We start from the raw sequence: 26,067 nt of genomic DNA on the forward strand, positions 1-26,067 counted from the left end.
TCCATATGATGGGAGCTGCCAGAGTTTGATGAGCTGCTGTAGAAAATAATGCTTTTATATTATTTATAAACAAAGGCTTTGGGATCTTGTCAGACATAAGGAAATGGTTTTCAGCTTTAGCATTTCTCAATATGAGAGTCACTAAAATCATGTTAAAATTCTTGCATTGATGGAGAAACAAAATGAGATGTGCAAGGATGTTTTAATGGTATGAGATCCCACAAGGCCTGCCAGGACTTGAAACCAAATATTCATACTGTGCCATTTCTAAATGGGAATTTCCATCTTTCTCTAAGTATAGAGGTTACTATTCTTAGGCTTTATGAAATAGAATCTTAAAATTAAAGAAAAGCTGTGTTGTATCATTGCAGATTTGGCAGTGGGCTAGGACTTTTTTTTTTCCAAAGCAACAAATGCACCAGACCTTAATAAGCATTGTTTCTAATCCAGTTGTATTTTTTCATTACAAATTTTCTTGCAATCTTTTTCCTATAGGCATCTTGGATGGTCTTTGAGCAACCTGGTCTAATGAAAGATGTCCCTGGGCATGGCTCGGGGGTTGGATTAGATAACCTGTAAACTTCTCTTTCAACCCAGACCATGCTATATGGCTCTGTGACCTTCCAAAAGCAGTTACGTTGCTATGTTAATATAGTGTGAGGAAAGTCTTTAGTGGTATCTTTTCCTTTACACCTCAGTAGAAAATAAATTTCTGATGCAGCATAAAAATATTTTAAAAACAATATTCAATAACAGCCAAATTCAATTTAAATTTATTGAGTGGTTTGATTTTGGATATTTTACTGGGTGCAATATTTTCCTCTATCACATTGTTCTTATGCTGTTGTTTCTCTATTCACTTCCAATGGCAATGCTTGCCTTACAGCATTTTCAAGGAAAACTGTATTATGACTGTGATTTTTTTTAGCCTGTTTTCACACAGTCTACAACAGCCTGGTTTTGTGCTTTGTTAAATTTTGTTTGTTTTACATTCAGAAGATAACCCAGCTCAAATGCTGGACTGGTAGGTGCTCTTCATTCTTATAGCCAGTTTTAGGAGAAATGAGCCTGCAGGACAGGATTTTTGCTGCTCAAAGGCGTAAAATACACATCCTGTCCAGCTTTTTTTTAATATTTGTAGTCATGAGCATACTTTCAAAAACTAAACTCTGGATTTCTTTTAATGATTTCTGGTGAAAGTGTTCAAAAGCAGATCAGATGCAGTATTCATCCTAAACATCCTCTTAATGGATCAAGTCTTGCTTGATTGCTGTCACTCTGTAAAGGCTGTATTAGTGGTATTTTATTTGTATCTCTTTTGCAATTTTATTTATTTTTTTTTAATTTTTGGTTTTTTGTTTGTTTGTTGGGTTTTGTTTTAAGAACATTAATCTGATTCTTTGATCCAAGATTAGTATATATGTGGCTGCCAGTGGGTAGAATGCTTTAGGAGAATCATTATTTGATTGCAATTGAACAGTATTTCATTTATTTAATGTTTCAGATGTCAGGCATTTAATGTATAGGCGGAATCATGCATAATTCTTCCCAGCCCATAAGTCTTGTCCTGTGTTCTTCTGCAACCACAAATCTCTGCAAAGTTCTGCTTAGGTGGAAAATAGAAGCTTTTGCTAACCAATACACAGGAACATTTATTTTTTATTTATGTGAATGATTCTGTGGTACCCTGGAGAGTCTTGTCAACAATAGACTTCCTGGAGCATATAGCAAATGCTGGGTAGTTATGAAATGAGCACATTTTGCTGCGGCCGCAGAAATATTATTCAAATTGTAATGCTAAGATTTGGTTCTTAATGCTTAACTTTGCCATTTTTATGGTAGTACATATATATAAGAAGGAAATGATTTAAGATTTAATGGAAAATTTCCCATACTTTTTATTTTCCAGAACACAGACACTCTACCCTTGATGTTCTTAGGAAATTGAAGTCTACCCCTACTTTCTTTGCTGCAACCAGACTTTCTCCCATGCTGAGTGGAAGTGATGAAGTATATGCAAACTGCATGGTAGTAGACCAAGTAAGTATATTTGAACTTCTGGCTAATTTTTCTTCATCTTCTGGTAATTTTAGTTGCATTAATAGTAGGATCTTCTGGATCTGTCAGCAGTGCTGTCAATTAAAAAAAAATTTAAATTAAAACCAGTAATATCTTACTCTTCTCAGCTATATTTTGTGACCTTTATATGAGGTCTCTTTTAACAGATTCAGTCAATTACAGGAATTACATTCCCTAGTCTGTGGGAAGAACTCTAAGGCAGGCTGTCTCTTCTGTGTGTTTGTGAGCTAAACATCATGTACTTCTTAACAATATTACTTGTTCGTGTGCATTTCAGATTTTTGAATTCTGTGTACATTCACAGTACAGACTTTGCTGGATAATTTCAGAATTTAATTATAAGTTCACAGTAAGGCTTACAGGCTCAACAAAAACAAGACATTGCTGAAAAGGTGAAGTTGATGTCCTATAACTGTCATGGAACATTCTGATATTGGAGATCCTCACTAGAATTCCCATTTCTGATTTGTCACCAGCACTGAAGATGACCTAAAGTGGCATTTTACATCACCTGGAATCTTTCTTTCATAGTCACACTCAGACACCATTGTTTAGGGTGTGGGCATGAGTCTCACTAGTGACAACTTGTGTGTGATGGCTGGGTCTAGCTGAAGAGATGCAGATTCTGGTGGTGTGTAGCTATTTTTCGGGGGTGCTTTAAGATGTTTATTTCTTTGTAACCTGCTTTGAGCTCTCCCTTGCCTGAAAGTTGGAATAGAGGAGTAAGAAATTATCAGATAATGTTAGAAGTCTGAGATTTTGCAAGTGTGAATTTTTTCCCCCTTTCTTTTCCTTCTGCCCACCCCTACCCCATTCCCTGAAACATTTCACCCAGTGCATTCACTGCAGATCCAGTTCATGTGACTGGAAATGGAGGTTTAAGTCAGAAGCTTTTTTGTGTTTAAAATGCACTGAAAAGATGTAATATCTATTACATATATATCTGTAAGATATATATCATATGTATCTGTAATATATCTATATATCTGTCTGTATAAATATATCTATATATCTGTAATATATATTACAGATAAAGGTAAGAGATGAAGGTATGTAATGATGATGCATGAGTGAGCATCTGTCAGGGGACTATAAAGTGCAGTCTTTGAACCTTGATTTGAACAATATCGAGTTTGGAAGGACAGAGCTGCAGAACTACATCTCCATTTCAGATGGAGATGTTACCCAAGTGTATTGCTCAGGGGGCCTTCAGCTTGGGTTGCTAAACCTTTGCTCACTATGTGGCCAGATTCTACTTTTTAAAATTGCTGACTGGGGCCAAATTCTCCCTTAAGCACCACTCAGCAGGAGTCAGAGTGGCTGCTGGAGAAAGTCCCTCTGGTGCTGAGGAGGAACACTGCCCAGACAGGAATAACTTTTCAGGGAGGAACAGCTGCATAAGACCTAGGAAAAGCATTTTACCTTTGTGCGTGTCATGTGCACAGCGCAACAGAAGTATTTCCAGACTTGCACGTGCTGTATTTTTGAATGCAAATGTGGGCTGCTGTAAAAATGCCAGCAGTTCTTCCTGTCCTTTACTAAAAGAAGCATAATTAAGATGGGGATGAAAGCACATCTCAAGAGGATGTGAGAAAAGAGGAAGTCAGCAATCAGAAACACCAGGACTTTGGAGAGGCTTGCAGTCCTTCCTTTATTCTTGATTTTATACAGGTGCTTTTTGGAGATGGAGTGTTTTAACTGGCAATGTGACTTTTCATTATTATTCAGTATCTAATTACATGACTGTTGCCTCTAGCTAAAAGACTCAGTGAACAGTATTTTAGTATCTTCTGCAGAGTCAACAGGGAATTATTTGTGACTAGAGTCTAAATCCTGATCCTTGTACCTGAGAAAACAGAATTTTCAAATCCATTCCTGTCTTTGTGCAAAAGGAGAGGTGCTTCAGGCCCCAGATTGCTTAATGTCAAAAAATAAGAGTAATTTCCCTTCCTTCCCTCGAAAAACTCTGTTCCAGGTCATGTGTATTTATCTCAAAGCTTTGGAAACTGGTGCTGAAAAATCAGAAGTGCATTATGTGTAGGCTGATTTTTCCAATTTAAATTGCACAATGCTTGAATTCTCTTCCATATGTCTCCCACACTAATGTATTATGCATATTTTTTGCTCAAATTAAGGATAGTTTTAAAATAAAATCTATAAATATTTGTATCAGTACATTTAAAAAAAGGTATAAATATGAGTGAGAAATTCAGAAGACTTGGAAATACCAATTAATTGCTTCTCTAATTAGGGAAAAAAATTAATGCAAAGTCTAGAATCCCTTAGTCATATAAACTGCCTTAAATTCATGTGGTATAAAAAGTAATAAGGAAAAAAACCCACAAAACATGTAGCCACAAATAAAATGGCAAACTTCTCATGTCCTTGTTTCCTGACAATAGGTGTTGTTTTGCCTCTTACCAGCACTCATTTTTTACCTGCAGGCTGGAGACTTAAAGCCTAACTGCATTCATGGCGATGGTGCCAGCAGTGAAGTGTGTCTGAGCCCTTCCAGCTCAGTCCCAATGGATAAGAGCTCTTCGTCTCCCTCCTTTGAGGAGAATGACCAGTTTATGTGTCTCCCAAATGAAGAAAGTCAAAGGCCAGTAAAAAAAGAAGAAAACACAGGATTAAGACCTACCATTTCACCTTCTCATCTGTATGTAGCAGATTCATATCTTCCATTCAAGACCCATGGATTTATTAAGGATCGGGGCCAACTTTATGCTGACATGAAAAGAAGGAGGTATGAAATTGACTTGATGGTATGGCCAGAATAAGGATCATTTATTACCACCTTTTGTTTAAAAAGGTGAAGCAGAATCTGAAGTAATAACTAGTAGTATTGGGGTGAAATCTCTGTTTTTCTTCACTAATATTTATTGTCCTAATAATCTGTTTTCATAAAATAGCTGTGAAGACATTTTTAATGCATAAAAGTGTCTTCTTAGTAAATGTATCTTGAATGCAAATGGATACTTTTTTACCTTTATTTCTTGTATGCAAATAGTCTTAATAAAATGATAATAAAAAAAAAAAAGAATCTGTTCTTCACTGTCACTGCCATTGTGGCATTTTTAACAGATAACAGAATTTCACTGTGGTTTTCCTCAGTTATACTTTCCATTAAGAAAATCATCAAAAATCTGTTGAAGTCTCTGGGAATCTTTCAAGTCTTTAAATAGGCCTGTAGAAGGCCTACTCCTTATTGCATAGCTATTTATCTCAAAAGACACAGTGCAGAGTGTAGCTGCTGTTTATGACAGGTTCAGACTGTTTTCTTCTCCATTGCTGGTACACAAGGTTTGCTGCCATTTGTCTGAAGACCCTCCCTCAAATGGCTTCAGAAGTGCAGAGAGCTTTGAAGATGGAACTATAAATTTTGTCATTAAACTTAGGTTTTTAACAATTAATTTTAAAATTAAGCAATTTGACAATAAATTTCCTTGATGAAAAAGCTTTATTACTTCTCTGAATAGATGAGAGTCCTTCTTTTGCAGGAGGAAATCTGAATCTTGCTCACACCTTTTGGAGAAAACTAGGACTAGTTGGAGGTAGAGCATCAGATCTATGTAAAAACAGCAAGGAAGAGAAGGGCCAGCCAATTATTATTTAAAGTGGGCAATAAGATTTTCTCTACCTTTATTTTGAGTTTCTTATGCAACTATGAAGTCCCACTAGCAGGAGTATTTAGCACAGATAATATAAGAAATGTCAGATTGAGTTTTTCTTTCATACTCCTTTTTTGGTGTTTGTTGTTGCTGTTGTTTGGGGGTTTTTTTGTTTGCTTTTTTTCTTGCTAGATATAGGGATGTCATGTAGAATACTATAATCTTCCTGTGCCTCTAGTCAGAAACATTTTTATTCTGTGTATTTTTAGATAGCCCCATCCTTTTAAAGACCTTGGTTAGGTACCTGTATGAGAACTGTACATGCATGTACCTGTATGAGAGTGTATATAAATTTTTAGAGAGGTGATTTGCCTTAAGATGTCAGGTAACATATGTAATTGATCCAAATATTAGGCATAAAACAAGACTAGTAGTATGTAATTCTATTTTTAAACCAGCTTCTTATGTCAGAGAAGTTCCCTAGAGATGTTACCACAGTGAATCATGGATACTTGTCTGTTGGCACAGACATGTACTGCTTTTTCAATTTTAACATGTGACAGTAACTGATAATGCATTTATATAAGTTGTTTCTGATATGTCATGTGGGCTGTTATTCAGAAACACTGCAAAATACTGTCCCCAGAATTGTAATAAGGAAGTAGTTACAGACAGTAGTGATAGATTAGTGCTTCAAAAAAGTTGTGGTATGTGAAGGAATTTTTGTGCTATTATCCATGGTAGGAACTCTGGCTATTTAGAAATACCACACATAATTTAAAGTTTTATGTTGTAAGGCTGGAATGCTATTGCAAGCAGTCAACCATTTCTTTCAGACACGCTGATGAAGGGACCGTGAACTTGCTCTTGCAGGTAACAGGTCTCATCCTGGGAAACTCTGATACTGCTGAGCAGCCTTAGTGCACTCGCCTGCTCAGGAACCCTTTCCAATAAAATAGTCTCTACATGTTTGAAATATTGATTTAGCCAGAGATTTTTCAGTCTGCTTCTTGCTCTCTATGTTTTTAGATGTCAGAGGGTCCTGGACAGGGAAATTGACTACCTTGACCAGATGGCTGCAGACCTGAGAGACAGCTCAGGGCATGGTTTACCTGACATAATCATGGTGGATTGGGCTGTCATTGGTCAGAGGACTCAGCCATGTCTTTGCTTATTGCATTAAGGTTGAAGTAAGTTGCCGTGAGGAATTCAGGGAAGTTAAAGACTTTGTTGTCTTCTTCAGTTCAAGTCTCGATGACCTTGAAGTAGACAACGGAAGTGGAGGTGTGTTGGACAGATCCCATGTTCACTACCATCCCCTCAGCTCTTCAGAGGCCATGGCTTCTAGCAGAGATGGACTGGACTTACCTGCCAGTCTGCAGCCCAAGGTATTTGACCCTGTCTTGGTTTGAATTGTTTTCCTTTTAAGTAAATCACTGAAACTATGCGAGAAATGTCTGAATCTGAAGGGGAAAGATGAGTTCCCAGCTGGCAGGGCTAGTCTCTCCAGAGACCACTCACATTGAGTTGTGAAGCTGAAACTCCCTGGCTGTGGCTGAGCTGGGCAGCTGCCATAGAAAGAAAGTGTCCATCAGAGATTTACCTCAGCTTTAAAAAACACACCATCTATCAGAAGTGTTTCAAAGGAAATATTTCTGGTTCAGTGAATCAGCATTTTTAAACCAAAATAAATTTAGTGAGAAAATGTTTAACCAGCTCTAGTTATGTGAAAGAGCAATGCTTTGTGAAGTGTAAAACTGGCCTGCTGCCTATTTTAAAACAGTTTCTACACTCAGGGAAATTCAGTTGGGGTATCCACTGATGGAAGTAAATCTCTTTGTTATGGTTTTCTGAAGTATCCTGTCTACACTGATTTTCATTAGACCATGGTGCAATTTCTGAGATCTTCAGACACATACGTAGAGTTATTTCTTGTTTGCAGAGATGCTTCATGATTTTTAGATGCACTTGTTGCCACTGTATCTGACCTTCAGCAAATGATTTCAAGAAGGGAGAAAAAGAATTCAGTAAAAGCATTAATTATGGTAGGGCTACTTTAAAAAACAATAAGGCAAGCACTTCACAGGAGTTTCAGGAATGGTCTCTATTTAAGCGTAAATGACATATGAAAAATTAGGGGGTTTCCTTTCAAGTCTTATTGTTGAGATATTTGGTAACTGGAAAATGTTTTCAAATATAATAATGATAAAAAAAGCAAAAAACCACATAGAGAAAAGAAAAAGAGGTCACCTCCTTTCTTTGGAAACTCTGACATCAGTAATTACTAAGGCGTGGCCAAAGTCTCCATGCAGTGTTCGTCAAGTATTAAAGTACTAAGATGAATGTCTTCCTTGGTAAAAGAAGATATCTTGGTCACCAGAAATAATGATAATAATGATGACCAACAATACTGTGTGGTTGTCGCCTGTTACCAGATTGGAGAAGAAGGTAAACTTTCTTGTGTTCTCTTAGTCTAACTTGAACCCACAACTTATTTACTGTAGCACACAAAAATTTTATCATGGTGGGAGTATGAAAGACTTCCTAAGAATTCACATGAAGTTGTCAAAAATTCAACTTGAAGCCAGGAAATTTATGCGAGTGGTCAGTTGTTCCTGATTTATTTTGTTTCTTTTGCTGGTGCATTTCAAAATGACACAAGATTTCATTTGCTGCAATTTCTCATAGGAATGCACAGTGCTTGGGATTCGGTCGCGCTCCTATTCCTACTCCTCATCCAAAGGTTTGGTAGGAAGACCTCGCATTCCTCGCCACTTTGCAGTTGGGGATTCAAATGGAGGTCAGTTCTTTGGCTTTGTATTATTCAATACCTGCCTGCTTCAGGCCCAGTGCTGCTGATGTTACTTTACAGAGCTCACCAGTTTGGTAGCCTTCAGGGCTAGTAGTAGCTGCTAGATGGTAGCCCTACTGCTTTGTGGAAGCAAACAAGCTCCACAGCTTTGTGGAAGTTGTAAAGCCAGTATGTTTATTGCAGCACTGGACACATGGGGAGATTACTCTCCTTAAAAGACATGGCAACTCCAGATCCTTTTTTTTCCCCTTCTCAAATACATATGCATGCAATTTCACAGTAGGTTTATACATACTCATTTTTACAGATTTCATGTGACGTTTGCCACTAATTCTTCTTTATCAGAAAGAATTCCTGCATCAGGTTGACCTGCTCTTGTGGCAGTCTCTCTGTCTGCTCCCCCCCTTATCTCTGTCCTTCGACTGAAGCAGTTTTCTCTGAGCACAGGCTTTTTACAAGAACAGGCAGTCAAACAGCTAAACAGCTGTGTTTTCAAACTACAGACTTAACTCAAAGATGTACATTTCTCCTAAATCAAAATGGATTTCTACTCTGGAAAATTTCCACTCTGTCTCACTACCATCATCCCTCAATTTTCTCTCATCTACGGTCCCGTCATGCCCCCATCAAGCCCATGATACAGCGACTGCCCTTGACAGGGCAAACAGAGAGAGCAATAGCCACAAAAATGAATGCAGACAAGGGCAGTAATCCTCTTATTGGAAGATCCTTACCCTAGCCTCCTGCTAAGTGTCTGACAGAGACCAGGAGGAAGCTCAGAATGACACAGAGGAGGCATCAGAGAGGGCAGATGGTTCTAGCTTCTCACAGATCGTAAGCAATCTCTGAAAAGCATGTGGGTTGTGGTATCTCTACAGGCTGGGAAGCAAAACCCACCCACTTCATCAAGTGGAGTCAGAGATGTCTCTGAAAGAAGCTTGTAATTTTTTATGACTTGTTTCTGACCTGCTTTATTTCCAGACCCATAGTTTCCTATTTAGAAGACAACACACACTTTTCTCAGTGAGGATATGGGTTATATTTAAAAACCATGCAAAGTGTGAGATACATCACTGTGCTTTTCATACAGCTCACATCACTTACAAAACGCCTGCATTTCATTTGACCTCTGTCTCAGTAAGCCTGTCCATTGCCATACATCCAGCTTGTTTCTCACTCCAATATACCTTCAGTTTTTCACTAGTCCAGGGCAAGAGACAGGACATGTGAGCCACAGTGAACAAAATGCATTGGACATCTGGAGACGTTTTGGGTGTTGTATCATTGGAAGTGTTCAAGGCCAGGTTGAATGGGGCTTTGAGCAACCTCATCTAGTGGTGGCATCTCTGCCTGTGGCAGAGGGGTTGGAAGTAGACAGAATAAAGTAATTAAGGTTGGAAATGACGCCAAGGTCAATGAGGAAATTCTTCCTGACGCCCAACCTGAATCTCCCTTGCAGCAGTTTGAGGCTGTTTTCTCTTGTGCTGTTACTTGTTGACTTGGAGAGCAGGCCAACCCCCACCTGGCTGCACACTCCTTTCAGGCAGTTGTAGAGAGTGACAAGGTCACCCCTGAGCCTCCTTTTCTCCAGGCTAAGCACCCCCATCTCCCTCAGCTGCTCCTCATAGGTCGTACTCTCTAGACCCTTCACCAGCTCTGTTGCCCTTCTCTGGACATGATTTAGCACTTCAGTACCCTCAGAGTTAGGGGCCTAAAATTCAGTACAGGATTTCAGGTGTGCTCTCACCAGTTCTGAGTACAGGGGGACAATCCCTGCCCTGGCCCTGCTGGCCACACCATGGCTGATCCAGGCCAGGATGCCATTGGCCTTCTTGGCCACCTGGGCACACCCTGGCTCATGTTCAGCCGCTGTCACCAGCACCCCCAGCTCCTTTCCAGCCACTCTGCCCCAGCCTGTGGAGCTGCCTGGGGTTGTTGTGACCCAAGGGCAGGACCCAGCACTGGGCCTTGTTGAGCCTCACACCACTGGCCTCAGCCATGATCCAGCCTGTCCAGATCCCTCTGCAGAGCCTTCCTGCCCTCCAGCAGATCAGCACTCCCACCCAGATTGGTGTCACCTGCAAACTGACTGAGGGTGCACTCGATGTCCTCACCCAGATCAGAGTTAAAGACTAAACATGATTGGCCTCAGTGCTGCCCTGTAAGGAACAGTGCTGCTGACAGACTCAAAACTGGATATGACTCCTTTCACCTCCACTCTCTGGGCCCAGCCATTCAGACAGTTTTTTATCCAGTGGAATGCACCTGTCCAAGCCATGAACTGCCAGCTTCTTCAGGAGATGCTGGCTGGGTCTGATAACCTGGTTGTCTGTCGTGTATGTGCCTGCCATCACACCCAAGATATTCTGTTCCATAACCTTCCCCAGCACTGAGGTCACCAAGGTCAAGCTGACAGGCTGTAGTTCCCCAGATCCTGCTTCTGACCCTTCTTGTAGGTGACACTTGTAAATCTCCAGCTATCTGGGGTGTCCCTGGTTAAGTAGAACGAATGATAATTGATGCAGTGTGGCTTGGCAAGCTCTTCTGCCAGTTCCCTCAGTACTCCAGTGATCTTTGAGATCCTTTCCAGCCCTAACCACTCTGATTCTTTGACATTCAATGTGCATGAAACATACAAAAAGTGTGAAAATGTTATCATTAATTTTGAAAGCATTTAACGACTTCAAAAACTGTTGTGGGGGTGAGAGATACCATGTATGCAGGCTTCTTTTTTCCTAGGAAGCTGAATTAAGCCGCGCAGGAAGTAACTTCTTTGGCATTACTCAAATTCATTGTATGATTTCATGTCACCTTGTAAGGAGGAATAAGTATTGCAGCCTGCAGCATGCAGCTATGTTGTATTTTCATCCATCTCCTAAAGTATTTGTAAGCATTTATTTAACACTTTAGGTGAGAAGTCATTGAAAAAAACAAGGCAGAAGAAAGAGCTAGAAGTATGTCACAGAATTAAAAGCTAGCAGAATAGTAAAGCCCTGTGTCATGCTTAAAGTTAAAACAGAATTCCTTTGACACTGCAGCTAAGGGACTTTGTTGGTGTCACAGCCCCTTAAGTTTCACCCAGACACCATTACTTGCCCTCATTTGTTATGGGCTTGGGTCTGTTTCCTTTCCATTCTTTCTCCCCTTCCTTCTGGGACAGTCATTGTTGGACCTTTACATGTCTTGTGGAGAAGGTGGAAACCCATTCTTGTCCCGACTTTAGAAGCAGGGTGTTCTACGCCTGCACCGCAGATACGGTGTAATGCTGGGAGGGAGGGTGGTGGTCTGCTGAGCTTCCTGCTGGCACTTCCTTCCACCAGCACCTCCTGCACTGTGCCTCTTTTTGCCAGCATTTTGCAAGGATGGGAGCACTGAACATGGTGTTTGGTGGCTGGCAGTGGTGATTATTGTGTGAGGCAGGCACACCTGTGCTCACTTTGAGCAGTTTTATCTGGGTATGGACCTAGCCCAGGAGCTTGGCCCAAGAAGCTGGCTCAGACAGTTCATCCTGATCTCTGTGGACTGTAGCTGAATTATGTCTGGGCCTGTGCAGGAGTCTGCACATGAAAGACCTCCCCCTTCACCTCTGCCTAGCTGCCAACACTTTGGACACTGGCTTAGGGTTTAGCTATGCAAGAAAGAGGTGCAGCTGTCCTTGCACATTGCAGAAAAAATTCTAAGCCAAAGCAGATGAATTCAGAATGACAACAGGATGTTTTTTTCCGCACAAAATACAAGAAAGAAAGAGGCAAAACACAATCCTTTTCTTGTGGAAACTTTAAAATATGCTCAGGTTTAAAACATATTGTCTGCCTTTATTTGAGAGGGTATTACCAGGCTGTAACAGTAAAGAATTTGTGCCTGCTCTGTAGATGGCATGCTCATGAACAGTGGTTCATTCCTCCTCCAGGCCCTTACACCCTCTAAGTCTCAGCTCCATGGTGCTGTTTTGCATGAGGCTGTCTTCATCTCCCATGGATATATGATGTTGGTTTCTTACAGAAGCATCCTGTGGCACAGGTTGTGCCTGACCACCAACTGAAATGCCCTTTTTGTTTTGCTGCCTCTTTGGTAAATATTCTAGCTCTTGCTAAGCTGATGTCTACATGTGTCTGAAGAGATGTGGACTCAGCAAAGGATGTTTAGGCCTGTATCTAACTTGAAAGAAAGCACAGTCTGGTGCTCTGACTTAGGCAAGCACTTATCTTTCTGAATGATACCTGTGATAGCTTTGCTAAAAACATCTGCAAAAGGAAGGTGGCTTTTAATTTGGAAATGGTAGTGTTCTCTACAGTTTTGGGCTTATTTTCTTCCAGAACAACCCAACTGAGTTGTTTATCTTTTATTTTGCTTTTTAGAGAGCTTGTGAAAAGTATCTCCTTGGGTCATCTGTTTATAGGATCACAGAATTGTAGAAGATACAGATTTGTAGCACATTAAACCTCCTGGGCAGTACTTAGAGTAGTAGTATTCCTTTTTGTGTAGAAGGATTAATTTTTTTTTTTTTTTTTTTTGGTATAAGATGTATAACTGCAAATGTTAGAAGAATGTCATAAAGATATTTTGTAGCAGATTATATAAAAAGCAAAAGTAAGGGAGAGTCATTCAAGTCTATGTTGTTAAGAATAACAAAAGAAATAATTTTTGCTATTCTTAAAAGCAGACTGCAGAGACTGGCGTTCAGTGATAGCCTTCTCAGTTCTGTCAGAACCTGTCAACTAAAAGCCTAGTAGGAAGTGGTCTTAACCTAGAAAAAGCTGTTTCTAATGCATGTATGTTTTTGCCTTCCAATATTTCAAATGACATTGCAAACCCTTAATGGTGGGCTTACGGCTTGGTGGAGGCTGCGAGTTTCAAATGAAACGCGGTGACCTTGCAGTCTGAGTGCCCCGTGGCTGTTTGTGTCTTGCAGAGCGCGCGTACAGCCTGCCCGAGCAGTCCTGCCAGCAAAGGTACGGGCGCGTGTCACTGAGAGCCAGGAGCAGGTCTGTGCAAGGATGCCATCCTGGGAGCCCTGTGGGCAGGAGACCATCCACGTGGGCTTTGAGCAGTCGGGTCGAGGCCCCTGGCTTTTGTGAACTCGTGCCCAAAATGTGTGCCAAGCTCAACCCAGCTCTCACCACGCACGTCCTGCAGCAGGGATTTACTGGGACATGCAAAGTAGGGATGGGTTCCTGCCTGCTGCTGGGGCTCCCGTCCGCTGTGGGAATGTCCAAACCACTGCAGTAAAAACAGGGGAGCTTTTGATACTAACTTAACATAGGCAAGCTTGTTACGCATGGCACATGCAGAGTGCTTCTTGGCAAGCGTTACCTCTTTTTGCACAGGGATAGCGATCTTTTTCATAAAGTGTTAAACCCACAACAAAGCGTGTAATTGTAAATGTTAGGTGAAACAAGCGCTGTCCAGATTCTGCTATATGTTAACTAAAGGAGTGTTGCCACTGGAAAGAGGAATATTTTTTCACTGGTCTCTATTTTAGGATTCAGGAAGAGGGATGGAATAAATACGTTGTACCCTCAAAAAATGAGTCTGAAAAATATAAAGTGAGTCGGACTTTCAGCTTTCTGATGAACAGGATGACCAGTACACGGAATAAAGGCAAGGTAATTTGGGATTCATGTCCATATTATTGTGCATGATTATGTCACTGTAATTAAATGCATTATAGACGGAGTCTAATTTTTCATGTAAAGATAAATTGTTTATTACAAAACCACAAAAGTCATAGGAAGACTCTTTTCACTTTTCTTTTTTTAAATTTAAAACACATGCAGGTTACCCTGAAATAGCCTTTGTATTAAAAACCATCTTTCCTTTGATATTGTTACTAATTCTGTTTGGTGATTTAGCTGATGTTTAAATGTGTGAATTACATTTAAGAAATATTTTCTTTGATAATTAAAATTAAGAGATATGGGCCTGTTCTTGGAATTGCTCTCAAAATGTAATTGAGTATGTAAGCTTATACATTAGGGTGTAATTAGCTGAATTTGCCTTATTTGAAGTTAATGGGAATTCTTGCATAAGTAAACAATGCATAGTGTTAAAGAGTTTTGAGAGTTTTGAGAGTGTTAGAGAGAATTGAGGCCTGTTGAGAGAATTGAGTCAAACAGGCCTACTGTGGGAGGTAGATTACAACATTGTAGTTTAATTCAAAGACATCTTAAATTTAGATTAATGACATCAGTTAGCAGCTTGAAAGACAGGCTTGGCCTACAGGCTCTTTCTGGGGGGCCTTTTGATGGTTTTGCAGGCTCCCTAGTATGCCCTCCCATGCCCCAGGACATCCTAAGGTACATGGATGTGAAGGTGTTTGTCTGAGGCAGCACCTTCAGGTGTGTCAGAACTGACCATGAACATGTGAACATGTATGTCTGGTGGTGCAGGTTGTGTCTGTGTGTTCTCCTAAAGTATAACAGTCAGTAACTATAAGTGTAATATAAATGTATAGTTATGCCAACAAGGGTACTGGAAAAATAAGCAGAATTTACTAAATAGGTTGTTTCTAATGTCCTCTAAGATCTAAAGATAACTTTTCTAAATTTGCATAACTGCACCTCTACCTGCAGAGGCATAAGCTATATACATGTAGAGGATATGTACAGTGTGTACAGTGAATGAACAACACTTCTAAAATTTTGTTTCCTGTCCCTCCTCTTTTTTTAGGTTTCTAAATGTATTTCTGCCAGTCTTCCTTGATAATGCTTCCAGGCCCAGCTGCCAGTAAAAACAATGCCTATATGATTTTAGGGCTTCAGCAATAGTGAGTGTAAGAGTACAGTGTGCTGTTGCAAGTCTTCCAGGACAGGGATTATATATTCTAGAATCATTTGGTTTTATAAGGGAATATTTTGTTGTTTTTAAAATTGAATAACTTTTATTTATTTATTGAATAACATTTATTTATTTATTTGTTTGTATGTTTGTTTGTTTGTTTGTTTGTTTGTTTATTAATTAATTTATTTATTTTCCTGCCTCTGTTTTTGGGGATGAAGCCAAAAAATAAAGATACCAAAGATAAGGAGAAACCGACCAGGCACAATTTTACAAACGGGACTTTCCCAGGAGTTATCCCGTGTATGGTCTGTGAAAAGGCCCTCCTAGGAAAGGAGTCACTGCAGTGTTCTTGTAAGTAGCTGCTGGCTTTTACTTGTGCATTTACAGTGCTCTGAATACTGTTCTGACATCCTGGTTCAGTGTGTTGTTTGAAACCTTGTCATCATTTGGATGTACCTGCTTTATGGAATGAGCTGAGGTTGACAAGGGAGAGGGAAGGAAGGACAGCAGGTAGCAGATTCAGAGAGAATCGTTTGTCTTCTAGCCCTAGCACATTAGGCAGAAACTTCTCTCTAGCCTATATCTGTACTCAGAGAATCCTGAGGATCACTTTATTGAGTGAACATGAAAAAGGGAAAACTGAAGCCTCAGAGTACATTTTCTTCAGACTGGGGACCCTGTTTGGTGCCAGGCTTTGAAACATACCTTCTCTTTCAGATTGCAGCGTGATTGTGCATAAAAGCTGCAAGGAGTGTGCTCCTGTGTGCACCAAGGTAACCTCCTGCACTGGTCTTCCTAGAGGATACTTGCTTTCCGAGGGGCTGGAAACAACGAAGGAAAAAAGAAAATACACATAGGCTGCCCAGAGCCAGTGTCTGTGTGCGAAGGGCTGCAAGGGTGCCAGAATGGCTAATGTGAGCAACAGAGCAAACGCTGTTTGCTCTCTTTGCTTGAATAACAATTTTTAGTTGGGGGTTGAAAATGAGTTTCAAGAAGTATTTATGTTTTTGAAGGATTGCAAGCTCTGACTGTGAAATGGTGTTCCTGGAGGGTTACAGAGCAGATTGAAAAGAACAGCTTCTCAAAACCCCTGACAGAAAGAATCCTTGTGTACGGGGGGCATTCCATATGTTTGGAATAATGGAAGGCAGAGATGGAAGGGGCTCTGGCAGGTGATCTCATCTACCTCATAACCCTTGGGCTGTGTCACTTCTAGGTAACAATTTGGGCAGATGTTTGTTCTAGGTGACAATTTGGGCAGATGTTTGCGTCACCCGTTCTGGGAAATCTCTGGAGGAGGAGACTCCACAGCTGCCTGCCTAGGCAATTGCCCCAGTGTTCAGCTGCTTCTGAGCAGGGCAAAACCAGCACTCGAGCTGGGGGATAGTACTTCAACAGTTAAGAAGGAATGTATGCATGGTGAGGTTATCATAACAAAGACATAATCTTGAATACCAGTTTAAGGCTACTGCTCTCAAGAAATAAAATGAGACTCGAAGAGTAATGTGCCACAATGATGCAGGTCATTTTTCACATTTGTGGAGTGTGTCTTTCTGGTGTAGCTGGGCTTTAAATCACAGTGGCTATCAAGGAGAGCATGATTCCATACTGATTCTTTAGCATAAACAAGCCTTAAACTTTACATAAATCAAGTGGGTTTAATTTTGTTTATGATTTTCACATCATGGTCTTGCACTAATTTCTGGGAAACTTTAGGCATTAAGACTGCTGAACTGGTGGCTTAGGTTCCTGGGGATGGTGGGTTACTTGCAAGAGGATGCAAGAACCCTGAACTCATCTCAGCAAGAATGCAGTGCAGGAAATGTTCACTGACCCGCCTGAAGTGAAGTATATGCCCAAGTGCAGCAGGCTTTTGGTACAGATTTTGCAAAAGTCCACTTTGGAAGGGGAAGCAGTTCTGCCTTTGGTACCCATGCTTCAGATAGTGTACTACCACAAATGCTTTGATCTTATCTGAGTATAAAGCCCTGAATGTGCACTTTTCTTGCAGCCAATACTCATATAGAGAAAGTAGAATGTTGCAACTCAGTCTGCTTAGAAGAAATATTTTTATATTGTACTTCAAATATTCAAATATTATTATATTTGAATAAAATAATATTCAAATATTCCACTTTGAATATTATTATCTACCAATAACTAATAAAATTAGTTATTGGAAGGAATTAGTACCATAATTTAGGACCACTTTCTTGTAGCCCTTTGTGTGATGGTGAATAAATTACTGACTTGACTGTTAAGTATATTATTAGCTATGTGATTTCAAAAAATTCTTTTTTTCAGAAATCCCATGAGAAATACCATAATAGAAACAAGCTCCAGGTTGGTGTAACAAGTAAGTTAGGCATAAACCTAGCATTTCTAAGGCAAGGCCTTGGTTAAAAATCATGTTACTGACAGCATGAACTTTCCCATGTAATTTCTCTGTTTTTGATTTTTGTTTCAGTATCTGTAAGAATGGGTGTTTGTCTCTAGTATGAATGGATTTTTTTTTTTTTGAGAGATCACTGTGGAATTAAGTCATCCTCTACTAAAATGAGTGTGAATTTACTTTATTTTCAGGGAAAACAAAAAATAAAGTAGCCAGTTGTGTCTATGTCATTTATTTGTGCACAAGTATTTGCACACCTATAGAGCATGTGTGATTTGAGATTATTTACTTATCAAATGATAGCCACTCTGGGGCTATTCCACATTGCCTACAGGCTTATTTTTGTATTCTGTGAGAGAGCATTGTGGTCATGTACCTTGGCAGGTGGGCATTCTTGATGCCTGATGTAGGTCAATATGAACACCAGACAGCATTTCTCAGTATAAGTGTGCTGTTGATGACATCCTCTGTCAGACAATGACAAGCTCATTGTTTGTCAAAATGTTGTTTTGTGCTTTGCCTCACAGATTCCCTGCCTGGAGACATTTCACAGATGGTGCTGTCCTCAGTGCATCCTTCTTTCTCTGTGCCTATTGGATTGTCTCCTGGAAAGAGGGAAGCCTCACAACAGCCCTACCTCTTGTCCAAAAGTGTTCCCAGTGCCAGTTTGGAAAGGTAGAGGGGCAGTTGCCAATGGACTATGCTAAATACATCCTTCAGGATTTCTAGGAATATTTAAACCATGAAATAAATGTGAGTTTTTAAAATTTTATTTCTGCTCTAGAAGAGCTACACAATTTTCTGGACAAGACTCTGAGACTAGCACCTGGAAGTCCAAGTCACAGTCTGAAGAGATGTTACAAGGATTAGGGACCTTTTCTTCAATGGATGCTTTTATGATGGAAGGTGAGAATATTGCACAGATGTTCCATCTTATAGCTAGTATTGGAAAGTGAAAACTCCTTAGCTGATTTAGGAAGACACTTCATCTTCTCAATGAAGAGCACTTGTTTTTGATAATTTCAGTTACATCCCTCTTTAAAATGATGAAATCAAACAGATTAGTCTTAAAAAAGAACTTTTCCTTTCTTCCTTGTAAATAACTATTTTATAACTTTTGGAATATTTTAGTATGCTATTACCATTTTAAAGTAACAGGGATAAATGTACTGGCATCCTTGCAGAAACAGAACACTTTTGCACTCAGTCAGTTGACTCTGTTGACAGTGTCCATTGCAAATTGTAAGCCTGCAACACTTGTATTTCCTCAGTAGCCCAAATTCTTAACTCCTAATGGTAAGCTGTGCTCTTACAATAGCTGCATAGCCATATGAAGCAAATAGAAATAAATTTTTTGTGTAGCTAGGTGTGAGACTGAATTTGAAAGCTGAAGGGCTTTCACTCACGTAGGATGGTGCACTGGACATCTGGTATTGGAAATGCTGAATTTTATTTTTAAATATTAAAAGGTTTCTGCAAGCAAAGAGTTATAAAAAGGATTTAATTTGAGAAAAGAAGAGTGTTTTTTACCTATTCTCCTCTCCTTCAGTCACAAAAGCAATTCAACACTCTGGTAATAATATTCACATCTGGCAAACTTTGCTGTAGTAAAGACAGTGCCAGCATTTGAAGAAGTCTTACCTATAGTTCATCTCTGTGATATGTTTCCCTCACTATATGAATAGATCTGCATGTGCCAAGGAACTTCCCTTACTCTTTGTATGTGTGGTGTTAAAGAAATACAAATTTTGTCATAGATGATGTGGATTTGTCTCAGTGGACTGATCTCTGCACAGATGCAGAAGAGTTTGAGGCAGACTCCTGGAGTCTTGTTGTGGATCCAATGTTCTATAGCAAGCAAGAAAAGGACGTCGTCAAGCGGCAGGATGTCATATTTGGTCAGTATTTCAAAGCTGTGTGTAGGTTTAAATGCAATTTGGTGTATCAAATAGAGAGGGAACCTACATACTTTATGGCCAGAAGAATGAGTGCTTCAACTCAAAACAACAAGAAGGTTCAAAGAACATTTTTATCACAAAGTACAATGTCTCCTAAACTAAGGAAATTGATAGTAGTGGCTACCAGAGACATACCTAGCCTGTTCACAGAATGGTTGAAATTGGAAGGGGCCTCATCCGATCCTCAGCTCAAGCTATTAAAACCACAGCTAGTTCAGTGGGATACAGAGGGAATTGTGTCAGAGCCAGATAAATTGAGTCTTCCTACTGACATAATCGATTAGGTTTGAGGCTCACACCAAAAAAGGAATTATGACTGTGTATTTGATAGGCTAAAGGCTGTCTTATAAGGTGTGCAAAATATTCAGGTGATTACTACACTATCCTTTTTTCTTTTATACTGCAGAGCTGATGCAAACAGAAGTACATCACGTCCATACCCTGTTCATTATGTCTGAAATATTCAGGAAAGGGATGAAGGAAGAACTGCAGCTTGACCACAGTATAGTGGACAGAATATTCCCCTGCTTAGATGAGCTACTGGAGGTGCACAGGCAATTCTTCTGCAGAATGAAGGACAGGCGGCAGGAATCGTGTACGGCAGGGAGCGAGCGTAATTTTGTCATCAGCAGAATTGGGGACATCCTTGTGCAGCAGGTAGAAGCATCAATTTTGTTAATCCTTTAAGTGCTCAGGGGTCCAAATTTAAACAATTTTTTTACTCCAAAACTTCTGTGGGCAAGACGACAATTATGGTTGCCTCAAAAAGATTCAAAACCTGTCCTCTCCTGATTATTTCAGGATGAAATAGCAATATGAAAACATATCATTATTGTCAGGTAACTGTGGTGAACTTGGGGTGCATTTCTCCCTATGTGGTATGATGAGTGACAAGGGAAGTGATGAACTTGGTCATGTTTGCAGCAGAAGGCTGTTGTCATACTAGGGACTGCAAAAAATGGAAGTAATGGATTCAGTTTACCAGCTGAGGAGAGATGTGAAGAACTGATGATGGAAAGGAAACTACCCATTAATTTCTTGCAGTAATCTGGCATCCCAGATCAGTTACATCTCAGGATACTGCTCAGTAGGGAAGGTGTGGTTGCAAGGTTTTCCTGTGGCTGAAGAACAGCTAACTGATGGCTTGGCGTTCCCACCTCAGTTCCTTGTGAAAGGGAGGTGTAGCTTTTCACCTTCTGTCAACTTTTTTCACTCCACTGAAATAAAGAGCTGAGATGTTAGCTTATCTAGAAACAATATGGAGATCAGACAAAAGTAAATGAACCTCAGAGGGTTGTGTTTGGAAAGAGGTGAAGGAAATGCTGTTATAATGTTCTAGCTCTTACTGGCAAGAGTACAATGGAGGTTGCTTGTGCTCTCTCCTCTTTTTGCTCCTAAAAACAGCTAGCATATTTTCATTCAGTAGTGACAGGCCTACAGACAGGTTAGTGAAATTCAGAGAACTTCATAAACCAGTAATGTAAAAGTTCCCTATTTGTACAAAATTCAGTAGTTAAAATTCACTTTCCTGTCAGATAGAATGTTGAGCACAATTCACTTATTAATTTCTTCAGTTTTCAGAGGAAAATGCAACTAAAATGGAGAAAATATATGGAGAGTTTTGTAGCCATCAGAAAGAAGCTGTTAATCTCTTCAAAGAGCTGCAACAAAACAAGAAGTTCCAGAATTTTATTAAAGTAAGTTAATGTGGAATCATGAGCACTACTGACAAAATGCTCAGGAAAAAGGTACATAGCTATTACTTACATTTAGGGTTGGAATTATATTCAGTCACTCACTTTAAATGGCTAATAAAAATGGCAAAAGTTTTTTCTCCTTAACTAGTGAGCTGATAAATCACAGTTTTCTTTCAATTTTAGAATGCTATGGCATCCAGTGTGCATTACACACATGTTCCTGTTACAGTACGCCTCATCCCTCAGCACAGCAGCTGTTCCTTGGGGATGGTTCCGATTACCCAGCATTTGTTTTAACTTACTCTAATGCTTTTAGATCATATTTCTTATTAGTCAATTGGTGGTTTAATATGCATTTACTACCTAAGGTATATATTTACATCTGTGCAGCTGAGAAATAGCAACCTGTTGGCACGACGCCGAGGAATCCCTGAATGTATTTTGCTCGTCACCCAGCGAATCACCAAATACCCTGTTCTGGTTGAAAGGATATTGCAATACTCAAAAGGTAGATAAAAGCTAAAGTGTTGCTTCATGTCTGAAATCCTAGCACACTTCTAATGTAAGGAATTTGCACAGATACAATATCACAAAAGATTAAATTCGCTGCTCTGTTGAGATACAACCAGGGCAACATTAATACCTACTGTTCAGGCAGATGTCACCTGAACAGGGCTGTCTGATCTGTATAGGTCTTGTCAAGGGTGGGTTGTGAACATTTCTGATATTCCAGCCAGATGGGCCATAGAAGTCCAGAAAAGCATACTTGTTTTAGGAAAAGACCTTGACTAAAGTATGTGAACTCACTCAGATACACATGTGTACCTTTGGAATTAATTCTGGGGGAGCCTATTCTAAGTAGGGCTAGGCAAACATTTTGTAAATAGCTCTGTGTTTTTTCAGGCAAAGCTTGAATGCCCTCTGGAACTCAGTATAACTTTTTACAATTACTATTAACTTAAAGATATTGCCCCTAAATGGGCAGTAAATGAGCATTGTAGAAAGTTGCATATACAATGCAAATCCTTTGTACTTGCAATCTTGTTTCAAGGGTACTTTTGTTTAGCCAGAAGAATAATATGCTATATGATTTACTTAGTCACTGATTTTTTTTTTTTTTTGAGTGCTTGCACCTCATAAATATGTCAGAACTACTGAATATGTTGTTTTGGCTAGTGAATAAATCTGAGGTACAGGTCATCTTTTAATAGGTGAGTCAAAGGTATATACCTCTAATAATTCTAGTAAAATGGTTTCAAGGTTTAACTTAAATTAACAAATTTATCAATTTAAGGTTTGCATCAGGCTGATTGTTTCCAGAAAGCAAGGAATTATATCTTCTCTTGAACATGCTGACTAGTGTCTTGTTTATTTTTTGTTTCATACAGAAGGAACAGAAGAACATAAAGACTTGTGCAAAGCCCTCCGTCTAATTAAGGATATAATAGCAGCAGTAGATTTGAAAGTGAATGAATATGAGAAAAAGCAAAAACTGTTGGAAATTCTCTGTAGAACTGAAAACAAAACATATACAAAGCTGAAAAATGGCCATGTTTTTAGGAAGCAAGACTTGATGAGGAAAGAGAGGATACTTCTTCATGAAGGTTTAGTGTATTGGAAGACAGCGACTGGTCGGTTCAAAGGTATTTCATCTGAGCAGTAAAGTCCTTTATCTCTTTATTTGCAAATAACATTCAAAGACTGATTAAAGAGTGAAAATGCTTTCTTGGGCTATATTGAAAATAAGAATGTCTGAGGTAATGGTATTGCCAATGTCACACTAATTTCTGGATGATCAGTTCCAGAAGCTGCCATGATTTGTGAGTAATCTGCGTAGGAACACAGGTTCACATACAATACCATCTGCATTTATTCCTCCTATCCCCTCCTTCTAGTTTTTTGGTTTTCAATTTCATTTCATAATATAATGTTTTCTCTTGTACATTTTTATTGTTCACAGTATTTGCTATTGAAAATAGCTTATTAACAATTCATTGGTTATGAGACATCTGTGTAGAAAAGAAATTCTTAAGCCACATTTGGCTGGAGCACAATTTTTACATGCAAGCACAGATTTTGAATTTTGGTGTTAATCATGTGTTAGGGGTTGGGGTTTTTTTAGACCCTTCTAGTTTTTGCTGTACAACTTTATAAAGGTGTCTGTTGATCATTATTCTAGAAATGCTTTTACCAGTGTAATACTGTGCTGTGAGTGTATGTTACAGCACAGACAAAGCAAGGTTATGTGAGATAGTCTTTGCCAGGCTTAGGGAAGTTGTACTGCCATTGGTGCAAGGATTTCTTCTTTCCCTGGGTCTGTGTTGCAGCATGGTGCACTTTCCTGGGAGATACAAAGTAGGGATGTGCAAGTGCTTCATGGGCTAATTCAGATATTTCCTGTTTCGTTTACTGTGGGATTCAACAAGATATTTCTTCATTGGGGCTGCTCCCTTTATAAAGTAAGAATTTAACACTGATTGCACTAATTTTAATTGAAAGCCATTATTTTCCATTTCCCATTTTAAGACACCTTAGCTCTGCTTCTAACTGATGTACTACTGTTCTTACAAGAAAAGGATCAAAAATACATCTTTGCAGCTGTTGTGAGTATATTATCAGATATTTTAACATATATGTTGCATATTTATTTGTATATTTATCAAAAATTAGGTCCTTATCCAGCTCATTCCCGCATCTTATTTTTTTCTAAAATCCTAGAATTGTATATCAGTATATAGAAAATTAATTTTTTTTCAAAAGTAAATATTTTTTTGTGGAGAAGGATAAAAATAACAGAATTATATCTTTAATATTGTGCCTTACATGATTGTGAAGATAGGAAATAATGCAGACTCTTTCAGTTGTCTATTACAAATTTAATTTTTTTTTCCCATAAAACAAACTGAAGAACAATTGTTACGGAAAATATTGTAGTAAGCACACATAAAAGACATGAAAGGTCATGGAAAGAAGTTCCCAAAATATATAAATATAAACATTACATGAATATTGTGTGTAAATATCAGTGAGCCTCTTAGATTTTCTTTTTAGCACATATCTAGTGCTTAATTTGTTCGTTGACATATTTTAAAGAACAGTTTAAAAGGATGTCTGATTACTCAAAACTTTCAGTAGTCTGACTATTACCAGGACTAGTGTTAGTCCAATGAATTGAATAATCATGTTGTTCCTAGAGTGTGGTGTTTCATAAGAAAGTAATTTATTATGCCTGTGCTTTAACTGTTTCCTCCAGGACCAGAAGCCTTCTGTTATCTCCCTTCAGAAGCTCATTGTAAGAGAAGTAGCCAACGAGGAAAGAGGGATGTTTCTGATCAGTGCCTCCTCTGTGGGGCCTGAGATGTATGAGGTTCATACCAGCTCCAAAGAGGAACGTAACAACTGGATGAGGCATATTCAAGAGGCAGTGGAAAGGTAGGGAAAAGGGGGTTTGGTTTTCATGCTGGTAGTCCAAAGCAGATGGGAGGTTGGTTGGGTATTCATGGCAGCATGTTCTTTGTTCTGCATTGTACTGGGTCCGTCTGTGAGTCTGGGTTTTCCTTTGAGCTCAAGGTGCCAAAACCTCTTCATCACTCCTGCCATACTTCCCATATCCCTCCTGGTTTCCCACTGAATCAGCAGACCCTTTCTGTTCCTCATGGGACATCCTTCCCAGCCATTGTACCAGCCTTCCCTCACCTTTGCCTTTGGCACTGGCTGCCTTCCAGGGCCCTGCACGTGTCCATACAGCTATTTTGAGGAAATCACAATTCATGCCTCTTATCTTGGCTTCAGCTCATAAAGAATGGTGGGGAAAACATTGCTTCTGATGGGGCCCAAGCTTGTGCTTGGACAGCAGACCTGTGGGTGTGCACCAGCCACTCTCGCTGCACAGTGCAGCCTTACCAGAGTAAGAGGGAGTCCTTCAGTCTGCTTGATGTCCACTTACTGCTTCTGAAAAGAGGCAGACAAATGGCATGCTTCTGGATTGTTGCAAAAGATGCTGGTGTTGTGTTCTTTTTATTGTGAACATAACATTGTATTGAAGATGAATATATGATGTGCAGATTATGCTTTATCCACCTTTGTCTTTTATCTTTGAAGTTGTCCAGAGGAAGGAGAAGAAGTAAAAATGAGTGAATCTGATGAGGACAGACGTATTGCTGAGGCCAAGGCATACAGAATTCAGAAATATCAAGGTGTGGTAACTTTCCTGCTGCTCTGAGAGCTCCAGCATCCTCAGAATTCAGGATGAATTAGTCATGCACTCGTACTGACTGGTGTGTTCAAAGTGGCTCAACAGGCAGAGTCACAGCAGAGGCAGATGAGGTAGTCTGATGGTAGAACATGAGTGTAGTAAATGAGAAGCTTGTTTTTTTCCAAACACTTTAATGTTTTTGCTACATTTCTATAACTAAAAAATAAAAGTAAAAATTGATGTTTTCAAAACAAACACTGAATTTTCACAGATTAGCATCAGGTAATTCTGAGTTTGTGAAAATACCTTGAATCTTCAAAATTGTGTGGCTTTGTGCTTGTTTATGGCACTTTGTCCTTTGCTGCTATTATTTTTATCTGCAAATGTAGCTTATAAGGATGAATTCTGCTTCCTTGGTGCCCCTGTGCTAACTCCCACATCTTTATACTGCTGTGAGGAGAGAAATTGCAGCAATGTCTGTCCTATTGACAGGGAAGGGCATCCTCTGCTGTAAGTAGGTGTTCTCTGAGGTTGAGGCTATGA

At 39.4% G+C, this 26,067-nt stretch overlaps 1 protein-coding gene across 14 annotated transcripts in view; it reads left to right on the top strand.

The window, feature by feature from the left end:
- ARHGEF28 (Rho guanine nucleotide exchange factor 28) overlaps window positions 1-26,067 on the top strand; it is a 119,566-nt gene that overhangs the window by 62,562 nt on the left and 30,937 nt on the right. For 10 of the 14 annotated variants that reach the window (XM_059873686.1, XM_059873689.1, XM_059873687.1 and 7 more), the window contains 19 exons: window positions 1,910-2,040; window positions 4,524-4,825; window positions 6,934-7,078; window positions 8,379-8,490; window positions 13,415-13,487; window positions 13,985-14,108; window positions 15,501-15,633; window positions 16,000-16,055; window positions 17,587-17,638; window positions 18,202-18,349; window positions 18,459-18,580; window positions 19,432-19,572; window positions 20,039-20,289; window positions 21,207-21,329; window positions 21,720-21,837; window positions 22,718-22,972; window positions 23,856-23,932; window positions 24,583-24,761; window positions 25,431-25,525. In XM_059873686.1, coding sequence (XP_059729669.1) covers window positions 1,990-2,040; window positions 4,524-4,825; window positions 6,934-7,078; window positions 8,379-8,490; window positions 13,415-13,487; window positions 13,985-14,108; window positions 15,501-15,633; window positions 16,000-16,055; window positions 17,587-17,638; window positions 18,202-18,349; window positions 18,459-18,580; window positions 19,432-19,572; window positions 20,039-20,289; window positions 21,207-21,329; window positions 21,720-21,837; window positions 22,718-22,972; window positions 23,856-23,932; window positions 24,583-24,761; window positions 25,431-25,525 — 2,557 coding nt within the window. In that variant the 5' untranslated portion in view covers window positions 1,910-1,989. The remainder of the gene's footprint in view (window positions 1-1,909; window positions 2,041-4,523; window positions 4,826-6,933; window positions 7,079-8,378; window positions 8,491-13,414; window positions 13,488-13,984; window positions 14,109-15,500; window positions 15,634-15,999; window positions 16,056-17,586; window positions 17,639-18,201; window positions 18,350-18,458; window positions 18,581-19,431; window positions 19,573-20,038; window positions 20,290-21,206; window positions 21,330-21,719; window positions 21,838-22,717; window positions 22,973-23,855; window positions 23,933-24,582; window positions 24,762-25,430; window positions 25,526-26,067) is intronic. The other 4 variants (XM_059873682.1, XM_059873678.1, XM_059873681.1 and 1 more) reach the window with 4 other exon arrangements.

This window comes from Haemorhous mexicanus, chromosome Z, assembly GCF_027477595.1.
Source record: "Haemorhous mexicanus isolate bHaeMex1 chromosome Z, bHaeMex1.pri, whole genome shotgun sequence".
NCBI classification, from domain to species: Eukaryota; Metazoa; Chordata; class Aves; order Passeriformes; family Fringillidae; genus Haemorhous; species Haemorhous mexicanus.